Raw genomic sequence first — 15,552 nt, 5'->3', positions numbered from 1 at the left:
TTACAGATAAAACCCTTAGCCCACTGGTGGCTTTTAGGCTATCTTTAGAGGGTCTATCAGCATCCTCTAACCATGGATTGACAGGACAAGTGTGTCCATGAAAGAGGGTCTGGGTCCACACCATGCTTCCCAACACCCACCCTCCGACTTGGCATTCCAGAGAAGAGAGTGAGCGACCGAGAGAGAGAGAGAGAGAGAGAGAGAGAGAGAGAGAGAGAGAGAGAGAGAGAGAGAGAGAGAGCAGTCATAGAAATCCTGCATTAACCCCCAGCCCACCCCAATCCCCCATTCTCATTCTGCCCAACCTTCTCATTCTGATAGGAACTGAACCGGCAGAAGCACAGCACACAGGGCCACTGATTAAGGCCACAGGTCCAGAGATGGGACGAAGAGACTGAGGGTGATCAGGAAGGTGCACATTCAGACGATTCCTGGCAAAATGGTGGCAGAAGAAGTAGTGGTTACCCTCTCGGGTGGAGCACCTTGGGGGTTTCGACTGCAAGGAGGAAGCGAGCAAAAGCAGCCCCTTCAAGTGTCTAAGGTCAGAGGGCATTAAATATTTGCTGATTTCCTGTTCACTACTGTAAAAGTATTTACAGTTCTGGTGCATGTAGATCTGGTTTCAGGATGCTAAATTTGGGTTTCAGTGCATGTGTGTGTGTGTGTGTGTGTGTGTGTGTGTGTGTGTGTGTGTGTGTGTGTGATGGTGAGAGAGCCATAATAGTGAGGCTTAAACCATTCATATGAATTATTAAACCTAACAAATGTCAATATTCACACAAATGCTTTATTATATTTAGAAAAGACGATGAAATTTTATTTTATTAATTTTATAAACATTTGCTGATGAGACCGATATTTAAAAGAACACGCTAATTCGCTATTAAAGAAAGCATATTAGTATATCATAGGCTATTATTAGTACAATTACAGTAATAGAACCATAAAACAACCACAAAGTTGGATCAACTTTCTCGTCCTATATCAAACCAGATTCATTTACAAATTTAAATCTGCAACATAGTGTGTTCACATTTAATCCGAGGTCAGTGAGTTTCTTCTAAGGCCCATATAAAACCAGGCTCTTTATAACATACCTTTTTGCTCTTATCACATTGTCAGCTTTTTATTTGGTCTTTCTCTGTAACCCAAAACTTTCCAACGGCTCGTCTAAATGTAGATGTTATCTCAGGACTGAGTAAAAATACAGCCTCAGATATATATATATATTCGTATTTGTATATTTATACACCATGGGACATCTGCTAAACGGTGACTTAGATGATGTGTGGTACATTTTCCCTGATCTAGGAGCTATTTTGGAGTCATGAGCCATAGCTGGGTATAGTCTAGTCTGCACTTTTAGGTCAATAAATGGTAGCATGTACTCATGATCCCAGTGGCATGACTTTTAGAAAAAAAAAAAAAAAAAGGCAATTTCTTGCCCAACCCTCACCTGATTCTGCTTTTTTGTCTCTTCTGGTAAAAAAAACAAGGTCACCCCTGTGGAGGTTTATCTTTCCACTTGTGACCTGAGCTTTTTTTCACTGCCAGAACTGTTCCTAAATGAGATAATCAGATTCTCTGGCCATGATCACCTCTTTTAACTCAGACATGTGAAACATCCTTGGTGACATTTAAAAAGCGCAACAACATTCAGTCTGTTCCAGTGAGCCACATGTAAACAATACTCTCTTCTCCTAAATACTTCATGTTTTGATGTTAGTCCCTGGTCTCAACCCAAATCGCACGCCGCGGTGCATTGTCAAAAAGAACCTGTTGTAGCCGATTGACAAGTGCCTCCTGACTAAATGCTGAGGACTTTATTTAGGCTCCATGGGGAACACATGGTAAATTTATGACATGCCTCATGTAGAGAAAGAACAGCTGCCCTGGCACTAGGTGTACGTGTTGTTCATTTAGTCCACATTCCTTGCTTGTTAGACGAACCGAAATATCAAGATCCCAGAGTAACTTTTATTGCTAATGAAAAGTTCTCAATTATGATATCTGGAATGGGAGTGACCTCATATAAGGTTTAAAACAGGTTTAAAAAAGGACTCTGAAGCTGTTTTCAACTCAAACTGGAGAGTAAAATGTCCATCAAATTCATGATTTGAGATATTTTTTCAGCTCACCATGGAGTACAATCCTGGATATTGTCCTCTGAAAGAAATATCAATAATCTTGTATATCACATACCTGTTTAAAAAAATAAAAAAGTATGCACTAGGAATTAATAGTTATTTATAGATTATCAGCTGCACTGCCACACTTTGTAAAAGGAAATTCCCTACTGCTGGTAGCAAAAACTAATATCAGGGTTAGCGGATAACAATGGCATGTGCTGGTGAAGTGGGTGACAGAACAACATGCTCCTATCTGACACGTGAATTCTAGCACATCACGACAAACGAGAGCTCAGAGCCAAGAGCTATAGTCTAAAGGTTACTGTATGTCCTTGGTTTTAGGACAATCACACTAGAAAATCTTGTTTGTTTTTTTACAGGATTAGCCTTATCGGCTCGTTTGAAGGGTGTAATTTAACTTGTGTTACTTCTTTTTCGATATATGAGCATGAACACAGGCTACGTATTAGCTAGTGACGACTTACGCAGTTACACAATTAACATAGGGCAGAATCTCCGAAAAAACAGGAATAGAAAATAAAGAAATAAACAAAGAAACAAACAAGTAAAACGTATATGAAAGCAGATTTAAATATGTTCGGTTTTAGAAGGATGTTCATATTTCAAACATTGTATATTGAGCTAGTTTTTTATGCGCTCTATTTTCACATTAAATATATGCTTTGTGATGCTAAATTTGCCGTATAAAATGCACATTTCACCTGTATTATATAAACTAATACACCTGATAGCTGACAAGAGCACTAGTCTCAGCTTGCTAAACGCATTTCATGGTATGTTGAATTGATTCCACATTGTTCCCTGCTGAGTTTCAGAGTCTAATGACGGGTTTACAGGTAACAGATGCGGCAGTTCTGCGGTAAATGCCGTTTATTTATTTTCATTCTAGTCCATCTGCACATAGAGTCGCTAATTATAGCTTCAAAAATAAATGGCATACGGTGCATCGGTGAAGAAAAGCGCCAGGAGGTGTACATTACGCTGCTGAAAGTGACTCGAATTTAATGTGAATGTCTGTTGTTTTATATTTTTCCAATGACAGATTTTAATAAATGACCTCCTGAGTGAACCCAGAGAAATAGCTTGCTGAAACTGTGGGATTTTTACGTAATTGTAACCATGTTTTTTTATGTTGACATTGTCTCCCCCTGCTGGTGCAGGTTAGAAAACGCAGTAAGGCATGTCGGGCCGGTCTACGGGAGGCTGATGAACTGATATCAATTAATGATGTGTTTTGTGGTGAACTGTCTCACGCTGAGGCCATGAATCTGATCGACAGTGGCCGGGGAACCCTTCATTTACGGATTAAAAGGTTTGTATCTAAATAAATGTTACTTTCTTACTTGCTAATGTGGTGGGATTACATCTTCTGGGGGGTCATCAGTGTTCTGCAGCCAGGGACATGCATGGTTGAATCATGTGATAAATCAATCAGTCAATGAATCGATAAATGAAAGAAAGAAAGACACAAAGAAAGACAATTATGTAAAATAATTTTATTAAAATTAAGCTATTTATATTTAAACCTTAGTAACTAAGATAAATAAGCATTGGTTTTGGTTTATCCTGACACAACTACATTTTAATGTCATTTTAGAGAATACTCTTTCTACCTTTAGTACCTTTGGCCATTAGTGTCAAATTATAAAACATAAAGTCATTTTAACCCAAGCAACACTCCCCACTTGATGTGCCTATCAACTTTCCCTACCTGAGAAATCTCAAAGTACAATTATTTATATTTTTACTATACAAAGGTATGGTTTTATATCTCCTCACATTTCCAAACATTTCTTTTATTTTTGTATAATTTAGAAAATGTTGCACATGGTGATATTATGATAATATTATCTTGTGTACACTTTTCAGGACACAAGCTTCAGAATCTTGATAGGTGAATTTTTGAATGTGTCTCCACACTTCCAAATCCTTAAAAACGAACTTATGAAAACCATAACAATTTTCTTTTATGGAGGAATATTCATACGCAGAGTCATTGCACCGTCAGTCATCCCAGATTTTCCATAAAAAAAAATTAAAAAAATAATAAAATAAACACCCTTATCTATACCAGAGCTATAAGGTGTCTGACAAATTATGTAAATTTTACACATTTCGCATCATGTTTAAATATTGTCATGTTTTAAATATATATTGCAGGATTTGAGACGAAGTGAGCAGTCCAGTTGAAACAATTCCTTCAATATAACGAAGAAATAAAATCAAATCAGCTTCAATAGTCATTAATTAAGAGCTACATTAATATATATTAATATAATAATAAAGTGCATTAATGAAAATTTGAGATATCCTAGCTTAACATCGCAAAATGCTGGAAGCCTATGTGTTTTGTTTTTTTTTTGTTTTGTTTTTTTGTAAATGTGTATTTTTTTATATTTCCTATCCGATTTTTACATAATTTATATTACGTGTATTAATAAAACACAGCCAAAAATATTATAACATTTGCATAATTTTTTCTCTGCAGAAAACCATTTCTCATTTTAACAGCTCATAATAATATTAATAATAATATATAAGTGTATGAATATATATATATATATATATATATATATATATATATATATATATATATATATATATATATAATTTTATTATTATTATTTTTTAAAGAAATATTATTATGAGCTGTTCAAATGAGAAATGGTTTTCTGCAGAGAAGAAATTATGCAAATGTTATAATGCGAATGTTTTTAAGCACTTTTCCATTAAAAACAAACAAACAAACAAACAAACAAAAAAAAAATTATATATATATATATATATATATATATATATATATTTTTTTTTTTAATTTTATTTATTTTATTTTTTTTTTAAGAAGGCAGTTCTTATGTAGATTTATTGGCCAAACATACCAGACTTTCTAGAACAGGACAACCCACAAATATTTATAAATATCCGATTATATAGGCTATTATATATAATTGTGCGGTTTTACAGTACATTTACTTGATTATTCTCTTAAAATTGTTCTTATTTTAAGCATATTGTACTTCACTTGAGTTTCTTTTTCATTCTATTTTACTCAAAATAAAATACTATACTTACCATCCATTACTGTTCCAAACACTATATTTCTCTATACTCAACAAAACACAAGATATTTACACTATATGGACAAAAATATTGAGGATAATTTTTTCAACCATTTGTGGTTCTTCCCCGAACTGTTACCACACAGTTGGAGGGGCACAATTGTACAGGATGTCTTTGAATGCGGTAGCATAAAATGTTCCCTTCACTATGAGACCCATACCTGTTCCAGCATGACAAGGCCCCTGTGCACAAAGTCAGCTCCATGAAGAAATACTTTACATGGGTTGGAGTGGAAGATCTTCTGCTATAGAGCTCTGACCCTCAACCCTATTCAACACCTTTAGAATGAATGTGAACGCTGACTGCACCCCAGACCTCCTCACCTCACCTACATCACTACCTGACATTACTAACACCCTGGTGGCTTAATCACACTCCAAAATCTAGTGGAAGACCTTGCCAGGAGAATGGAGGTTATTATAACAGTAAAAAGGGATTAAATTGGGATGTTAAAAAATGACATATGAATCATATAGTCAGGTGTCTACAAACAGTTAATTTTTTGGTTTGTTTGGAGAAGCTTTGAGATTTATGTTACCTGTGTAAAAATTAATATACTTCTACAATATATATATATATATATATATATATATATATATATATATATATATATATATATAATTATATCCTTTTTTAAATTTCAGGGCCCCTTTGGGCTTCCAGTCGGTAGTCCTACTGGATCGTGCCCCCTCTCCTCGTATCGATAAAGAATACCGGGCAGCACTCAGAGCTTTGTCTCCTCCAGTGTCTTCAAAAGTCTCATCTGTCCATAGAGGTTCACTCATGTCACCCACCAATGGTGCAGAATGGCTGAGATCTCCTCCTGAGAGCGAAGCATATTATGGTGAGACTGACAGTGACGCAGACATTGTAGCGCAGGACAGACATCGCAAACAGAAGCGTCGCAGTCCCAGCATATCGCCAGCCAAAGCCTTTGGACGAAGCTCACCCTTTCAGGATGACAACTCTGAGATAAGTGGCTGTGAGAGTACATCTGATATGTCTGGATACTCCCAGACTCAATGCTGGGCTGTTCCTAATGGCACACACGAGGGGGTGGGACTTCCACAGCAGAAAAGTTTACCTGGAGTAGCACGAAGAGAGGTTGTGTACCATCCTAATGGCTTGGAGTGGCCATTTCAGTCTGAGAACTCATTCGAGAACTCTGATGAAAGCCCATCAGGTGCTGTAGAGGTGGATAGTGGCTTCCAGGAACCCCCAACAATTCCACTTGTGTCCCCAGCACGCGCCAAAGAAGCGCTCATGCGCACATCCTTATCACAGCTGGTGCCAATGGTAGGACCTGTGGATAAGCCTGTAGATGAGGAGCTCACTATGACATATATGGATAAAGCCAGGGAAGCCAGTGAGTATCTAACCAACAGTACACAGTTTGTGCACATGCTATACATACACACATTACTATGAGACCTTTATGAACATCAGTCTATTAAGGTTCGTTATGCATTTATACACTTTTCTGTCCACGACCTTCAGAATCCTCAAGTTTAAATTCCGCTTGTCTCTGTAGACCACTGTATACGCATAAATAACTTTATTAAGTGATGAAATCATCTTTAAAAACAAACATATAGTCATTAGACTGAATTGAGGAGTGACTGTTGTTTGCAGCGTAAACAGACCTGCCTTGTCCTGTACATTTAGGCAAATATTGGACACAATTACTGATGAGACATCAGTAAAAGTTAGACATCTGTTTTACATTATTACTGTATTGCAAATCCTTCTAAGATTATAGACATATCTAAAAAGAAAAGGCTGATGTTTGCTTTTTTTTCCTGTAGGGTCTTTTCCAGCCTTACCTCACACACTATAATTAGAAACGCTCATGTTGCCTCCCACAGTGTCCACATTTAAAAGGTTGAGTATAATTTTGCTGAAGCAGCCATGAATCTCAGACCTTTAAGTCACTAGCATTGATCGACAACCATTACACTATCGGATAATGCAGTAGTGCTGACATGTTTGTTCTTACTAATACAATGCCCAAAAGAGTTCACATACATATCGCATAACGACACTTATACCTAGTCATACCTAATATAATATCCAAAGAAAATATATTCCTTTCTTACTTGTTTATAGTTTGACATACCTTTATAAATATAGGCACTTAGAACTGGTTTTACTATAATTTCTGTGAATTTGTACCTGGATTACAGTAGATGAAGAGTTTATATATGTGGCAGTAGGGGGTCTTCCATAGCTCTATTGATAAAGCTTAATGGCAGGCACAAGAGGAAAGGAGGGAGGGAGATGGAGGAAGAACTTGAGGCTATATTTTCCATCTGACTCAGTCTAATAATGCAACTACTTCTGTTGCATGCCTGGAATGGCATGTCCAGTTGGTGCTTCATGTCTGTTGCACGTTTTAGAAGCTTCGCCTCTGTCACTGATTTCGTTTCATACGCTGTTCTGTTTTGGCCCACTTTTATATATTTCTGCTAAAACACACACACACACACACACACACAAACACACAAAACACATTTATTTTTCCATGTATGTATATTAAATTTTTTTCCATCCATTCTAGTCACATAGATTAGTTAATTTTTCTTTTCTTTTTCTTTGCTGGCCATATTACAGTAAAATCAACAAGACCTTAAGGTAGACACAAGTTTTTTACTGGGTATCTTTTAAAAAAATCAACCTTAAATCAACAGAAATGTCAAATGTATTAATGGCAGATTTATATATAATTGCACGAACATCTATTTATATTACAATGCAGATGTGTATCTATGTGTAGTTGATATGCTATCGTTAATACTATGTATCTAGTGTCCCTGTATGATGAGGTGCTAACTCTTATCTTTGAAGTGTTTTGGGCTCTCAGCACAGGGTACAACTCCCATATCTAATCATGGAAAGTCACCTTGTTGTCAAAGACTATTTTAGAAAATCATAAGCAGATTTGTTAGTGTAACTCCAACCCAGTTAATACCGTCATAGACACAGTATGTTTGTACCCTAAAACATAATTGAATAATTGTGTTCATTAAAAAAACACAAAGTGAGAACATGGGAGAACTGGGAAGCTTTGGAAGTTCAAAACTGTAGATTTCACAGCAAATAGTCAAACATGTTGGGAGCAGCCATAGAATATAATGATGGGATTCTGCTTGTTGAGCATGTAACATCAATACAATTTCTTGGGGTAGTTGATAAATTAAAACATAGTGTCCCAAGATGAACAAATGCTGTTACATTTTTTTTTACATTAAGCCTATTGCTTTCAAAGACATCTTTCTCTTACTGCTAGTCTGGTATTGGATTACAATGCTTGCTACAGGCTACACGAAACTGCGCATAGCAGTATAGTGTAATGTGTCAACACAGACACCGATGACGACGGAAATGAATGATGATGGCGATCGTCAGTAGATGTTCTTTACAACTCTGTGACTCAAACAATGCTTAACACCAGTAGGATATTACTAAATGGTCATGGCAGACAGTACCCAGTGGTGTGCCCAGACAGGTGGGCAGTGTTTATCTGCACTACTCACCGACTGAAATAGTTTCAATGACATAATGAGGTTTCATTGGGGCTTGTGGCAGAATCTTGTGGGTAGATGAATGCTCTTTAAAAGGTCTCACCCCAGACTATAGGCAGAGGGATTTGGGGGTGATGTAGACAGAGTCTCTATGAATTGCTGGCTGCTCTGTACTAGCATGTGAGTGTGTGTGTCCTTTCACTCGAAACTGACGTCGGGAAGGTAGGAGAACAAACACATCATGAAGAACCTTACATCACTTTCCGAGCTTGCGCATGTAGCACCCAGTGTCTACACAGGTAAAACCTGGGCTCTTTTTTTAAACTTCAAGTATCCTGGCATACTTTAGGATGGGGACCTATTTTGTTCAATTCAATGCAGAACAAGGAATTGAAAAAAGTTTTTTTAGACATAATTGAAAAATTTAATCTTCTTGTTATTTCGCTATGCATTTTTGTTTACTGAGCTGTTCAGATGAACGTTTCTGCTTGTTTAGACTAAATCAGAAGTTTTTTGTTTGTTTTTTTTGCTAAAACTGACATCTTATACGGTTGAGAGTTTTCATTGTACATCTCAGTAAAAATTAAAGCATTCGCTCATTTATATTTGTATTAATTTATATTTAATTGATTTCATTTTTTATTATATTTTGAAATACATACATTTAGTATATGTTTTACTTAGTATTCTCACGTTTTCCTCTTGATACATTATGAAAGTAATTTAATAAAAATGCCTTGCAACACACCCCAAGCTTTCTTTATTCTATAGAAAAGGTCTGAAGATCTGTCAGTTTTTTTCTATAGAGGTCAGTCTCTCCTACTGTTAGAATGTGTTGGTCTATTTGTAGCAGTGAGCTCATAGATTTATCATAGTCATATCTTTGCCAGACATGCTTTCAGCATCTACCTCACCACATTACAATGTCCTATTTCAGCCCCTTTATCACACTGGATATTTAAATTGTATTAAGCAGCAGATGAATATAAATAAAAATGCAAAATGTATATATAAAATTTGTATTGAATGGGATTTTGTCGATTTTCCTGGTCATTGAAATGACAGATAAGCATTAATGTTTATAAATTGGTACTGGGAATAAGTATGTCTGTTTATAAAACCCATATATTCTATTGAAGTGCTCTTTTGTGTTTAAAGGTCACACATTCCATACAAGTGACATAAAAAGGCACTTATCATTTACAAATTTACAAGGATATATGTAAAAAATCTTTCCTTGACAATCAAAATATGTTTTGTCTGTGTAGAAACTGTAACTGTCTCCTTTCATCCTTAGAACTGCACAGAAGTGAGAGCGTACAGGACAAGCAGGTGAAAGAGGCTCGATCCAAGTGTCGCACCATTGCCTCTTTGCTGACAGACGCTCCGAACCCTCACTCTAAAGGTGTGCTTATGTTTAAAAAGCGCCGACAAAGGGCCAAGAAATACACACTTACCTGCTTTGGCAGCGCTGACTCCGAAAGCTGCAGCAACACAGACGGAGAGACGGAGGATGAGAGCCTTTTCCTAGGCAGCGAGTCAGAGATTGATGAGGACAGCCTTTCAGCAGCACCAGACCCTACCTGGGACAGTGGTTACCTGGACATTTTAGAGAAGAGGACATCGGCATGTGTGTTGTCTGATGGGGAGGCAGAGAGTAGCCCAAGCTTAAGTGGCACCTCGGGGAAAGGAGCACAGCTCTTTGAGCAGCAGCGGAAAAAGTCTGAGAAACATATACCAACACCTATTACTCCGATGCCAGCCCCCCTGCCCCAGCAACAGTCTGATGCCATGTTGACCTACACGCCCGTTACCCTAATGACACCAATTTCACCCCACAGTACAAGCATGGTAAATGGGGAACCAGTGGTAGTGAGCAGGACCACCGTAGTTTTGTCTTCACCAGGCCAGACTCCCATGTCCACTATGTCAGACGCTTTTCCAGAGCAGCCAGATGCTTTATCTGGAAACTCAGTTCTCAACAGAACTGCGCGGCCTTTTGCCCCAGGCTGTGTCAGCCAAAGAGCTGCAACAGCCCCAGTGGTGTTTAAGCCCAATACCACCAAGAAGACCCCACTTCAGTCTCAATCAGTTTCTGTTGCAACAGCTTCTTTCTCTCCAGTTAGCTCGGATGGGAAGAGGGCAGTCGCTAGTACAACCCTGTACATCCCCCCAAGACCATCTACTGTCAGTGTCAACTCGATCTTGTCTCCAAGCTCCTCTGTGGCCTCAGCTCCATTCTCCCCTGTTTCTTCAAACACTGCACCTTTTGCACTACAGAATTTAGGCATGTCTTCTTATCACTCTCCTTCCGGTGCCCCTAGTCTACCATTTAACCCATCCATGAGTTCCCAAACTGTTTCTTCACCATTGTCACAAAATTTGTCATTAAGCTCACCTCCTGTCAAGTCTCAACCTCCACCACCACCCTGTGTGTCATTGCAGTCATATTTATCTACTTATACCCCTAGCCTATGCCATACAAATATCCTAGGCCCTGCACCTGTTCAAGAACCTGCACCAACCCCTCAAGGCCCAAATATGCAACCACCACCATCACCTCACAAAGTTTCTTTCAACCCATATATCTCAGTGGCAACCACAACCTCTGGAACATCAGAATCTCCCATAGTCCATCAGTATCCCCTTTCTAATTCAAGTTCAGGGATTTCTTCTCGAGAACAGAGGATCTCTGTACCTGCTGTGCGGACAGGCATACTGCAAGACGCTCGCCGACGTAGCACTAAAAAGCCTATGTTCAGTAAACCAGAAGAGAAAAAGCCCGCGTCCTACAACCCTGAGTTGCTGTCTTTAGTGCAGAACCTGGATGAGAGGTCCCGTCCTGGGACAGAGCCTGGATTTGAGTCAGGTCCAGAGGAAGATTACTTTAACCTGGGTGCTGAGGCTTGCAACTTCATGCAGGCTCAAAGAAGCAAGATACCACCATTGATCGCTCCTAAGCCAGCAAATAACACAATTGATATTCCTCAGATGGGAGGAAAAGGAGCAGATTTGTTTGCTCGACGACAGAGTCGCATGGATCGCTATGTGATAGACAAGTCTCCAGCCAAGCCACGGGAACCCTCACCCACTCCATCTCTTCCAGCTCACTGGAAATATTCTTCCAATGTTCGTGCCCCTCCACCTATTAGCTACAACCCACTGCTGTCCCCCTCCTGCCCCCCAGTGGCCCAACGAGGTAGTAAGGCTAATGAGGCTGCAAGAATTGGAGTCAAGACAAACCCTGGTCAGCACAAACAAGGCATCAAAGCTCTGGACTTCTTAAGCAGACAGCCCTATCAACTCAATTCCTCCTTGTTTAGTTATGGTGGGGGAGTTCCACAGACAACAAGTGCATATCCACAAATGCAACAGCAGCCACCAATGTCAAATGGGGTTGGGGTAGTTGGCACAACCCTGATCTCCCCAAAGCAAATACCTGTCAAATCACCACGTATATATGAGATCAAACGCTTCTCCACTCCCACCCCAATGTCAGCACCCACAGCCCTGAACCCCACTGTTATAGTACCACGCTCTGCCACCACTCTGGCTGAGCCACTGTGGCGTTCTGAAATTTCTTCACCTCCTCCTGTTACCCCGCGATCTGCTGCACCCTTCTCCCCACCACCTCCTGCTTCTACCGGGGCCCTGCCAGCACTCCCCAAACTTTCCAGTGCCCCTGTCCCCAATGCAATGCTCAACCCAGGTTCTATCCCTATGCAAACCAATGCACCTTTTCAGGCATCCAAGCAGTTTATAAGCGCCCCAGATCTGAGTCCCCTCTCCCCAAGTGGTAAGCGCTCATTTGTTTCTGCTAGTAGCCAAAATCTTCAAGCACCTAGGCCACGCTTTAGCACCTCTAATATGGGGCTGCAGCCCAATGTGTGGAGGCCAGGCTCCATTCTCTACTAAGTAACAGACTATCACAAAAAACACCTTCCTAGTATAACACTGTTCACATCAGAAACTTTGCCTGAAGCAGACTTCATCATTTACCAAAACAATATGATCAAGACACTGGTTACATGTCGTTTTTGTCAAACACCTGTAGATCACTTGAAATAGCTGCAACTGATCTAAGATTTATTTGTTGTTTCACTTGTAATTAATGTTAGGAATGTGTGATGCACAAAATATTAATATATGATGGTATTACTAGAATATTTTTTCAGCTAAATAACAATTCAATTATTTACATGATCTATCAGGAAGGAACGGCCATGGACATTGTTAACAGAAATAGCAGCACCAGACAAATAAGGTTAAGGGATGGAACTTTGAAAGATGAAGTTGAAAGATAGATGAATATGTGCAACACATCTGTGTCAAGAGTTATGGAATATCTGTGATTGACTGAAAGACTCCAGAGGGTTTGTGAATATGTGCCAAACTTGTCATCGGATGTTTTGAAGTCTGAGGATATATTTGAAGCAGTGACGGAAAGCGAGACACAGTAATCGCGACAAAAGAGATACAAGGAATGATGCTTGAAGGATTCTGTGTGGGAACACGTTTGAAGTCCTCACCAGGAGAGATGGTACAAACCAAATTTACTCATATCTGGATGCAAATCATTTTGGCTACTTGATGCATGTGCACATCTGCGTCTGTTGCTGATTCCGCTTGCTGATCGCTTGTCGCTGCCTTCTTTTGATCTGAACTGCATGTGAATTCACATGTAAGGAGTTATTGCATGGCAGGTTGGGGGAAACCCTGTGTCATGTTTGAACACCATGAACTAAATGTTGCATTTTTTTATTTGCTGCTTTGGCTTTTGTTATTGCTGATGCTTCTGCTTTTTTATTTTTATGGGTATTTTTGCATACAAGTCTCTTTTTCAGGTGAGGATGAACCAAATTTTTCCAAGATATATGCGGAGAAAAAGATACTAAACTGTACAGTTTCCTTGTCCTTGGTTCGTACACTTAAATGTACATCTTCTCCTTAAAATGTCAAAGCTTTTATTGTACCTTTGAATTCTTCCTCTAAATAACAATTACAGGTAAAGGTGGTCCTTAAGATCCAAAAACATGCTTTAAATCAGTTCTAAAGTTTTTATAGTGCTTTGACATTACCATGTAATAAATACACACCCTAATGACGTAAATAGGTACAGCTTAGAACCTTTAATGAATGCATGATGGTGGCATAACATGCACTATAATCAACTAAAATCAAATTTTGTGGTTGGTGCCATTTCTCCTCTGAGGTTTGCTAGGTGCTTGTTGGTAGCTTGTAGTTATATTGTTCAGAGCATTCATTCTTTTTAATTTTGGGCATATAGGGCATTGGTGTGCTTGAGTCCTACAATTCATGTTTTAAGAGATTCATTTTCCTGTTGTGGTTTCAACCTTTAGCTCTATTTTTAAAATATTCATATTTGCTTTGTTATAATGGCATAACAGCAGCTTTTGCTACGAATAAGACACAGCAAGTGAGAATGTAGCTAGTTTAACAGAACTATGAAAGCTCTGGATATTGTATTCTGTGTCTGCTTTATTAACTGGATTAGACACTAAAAATAAAGCAGAGCAATAAAAAAATGAAAATAAACCATGTTTCTTGTCCATTTACAAATACATTAACCTTCAGTGTCTCCATAACATATGAACTTGTCATGTATCATTTATACATATGAGGTGGATTTTGCATCAAAATAGGCAAATCTGCCACAGAGACATTTGACATGACATACGTTTGAAATGCTGCAAGGAGTCATTTGAGGTGTTCTGAGTGGCAGGCACGCTTCATCACGAGAGTTCAGGAAGACCTTCAACGAGCTCAACCCCAGAAAAAACATTCAGCAACTTGTGCATAATGATTGTTGGAGAACAATCCACATGATCTCACCTCCGGACCTCACCAGATTTGACTCCTTCGGACTTCACCATTTTCCCAAAGATCCAGCTCAAAGGTCACCGTTTTGACACCACTGTGGAAATCACAGAAGGTGCTTGATACACTTTGAAAAGAAGACTTCCAGAACATATTCCAGAAGTGACAGAAACACTGGGGGTGCTGTATTGCTGTGCAGGTGGACTATTTTAAAGCTGGTGGTGTGTAAACTTAGATAAATAAAGTCCTTTCTTGAAAACAGAGCCTGTCGTGAAACTTTTTGATTCCAATTTGTGAAACCCAAACCAGAGCCTCATTAAAAAAAAAATGTTTTTAATCAGATTAGTAGAACTATATTACATCCACAATTTCTTGTACTTGTTCATTCGTTTATTTGTTGCTCATTGTTACTGTGATTGTGTTCGAAAAATAGACTGCATACAAATTCAACATTGTTTTACATGTAGGACATATTTTATATTGCATCCAATGGAAAAAGTCTGTCAAAAATGTCAAATTAGAAAAGAAAGATATGCAGAAGCAAAACATGCACTTTGAGAAGATAGATAGATAGATGACGAATACTCTTGTGCATCATTAGTCGGAAAAGCAACTGTCCAAACACGAATCACCCTGCTGTAGAAAGAGGAAGTGATTCCCAGCAAGTTTGATTGATTCAAGTTCCTTTTTTCATTCAGGTTTATGTATCTTTAATGAACTTGTTTAGTAAGTGCTTTTATTCCAATCAGGGTTGTGGTAGATCCAGGACAACTTTGAGGGAATAGATCCTGGCAGGGTGCTGTGAGGCAACATTTAATCGCTGAACAACTAACGTATAGTGTAAAGTAAATCCTCACGGATTGCATGAAATTCCAATTGATACCATATTCAGACATTAAAATAGAAATTCAGAGTGAAAGAGG

The 15,552-nt window shown here is 38.6% G+C and overlaps 1 protein-coding gene across 1 annotated transcript; it reads left to right on the top strand.

Annotated features, from left to right (window-relative positions):
- The first annotated feature begins 267 nt into the window (after positions 1 to 267).
- synpo2lb (synaptopodin 2-like b) lies at positions 268 to 14,890 on the top strand. Its single transcript, XM_046852874.1, has 4 exons — positions 268 to 541; positions 3,311 to 3,462; positions 5,915 to 6,636; positions 10,089 to 14,890. The coding sequence occupies exons 1-4, from the start codon at positions 440 to 442 to the stop codon at positions 12,704 to 12,706; spliced, it is 3,594 nt and encodes a 1,197-aa protein (XP_046708830.1). The 5' UTR covers positions 268 to 439; the 3' UTR covers positions 12,707 to 14,890.
- The last annotated feature ends 662 nt before the right edge of the window (positions 14,891 to 15,552 follow it).

The sequence above is a fragment of the Silurus meridionalis genome, chromosome 7 (assembly GCF_014805685.1).
Source record: "Silurus meridionalis isolate SWU-2019-XX chromosome 7, ASM1480568v1, whole genome shotgun sequence".
NCBI lineage: Eukaryota > Metazoa > Chordata > Actinopteri > Siluriformes > Siluridae > Silurus > Silurus meridionalis.
Note: the sequence above shows the minus strand (reverse complement) of the source record. Positions and strands in the feature narration are given on the sequence as shown.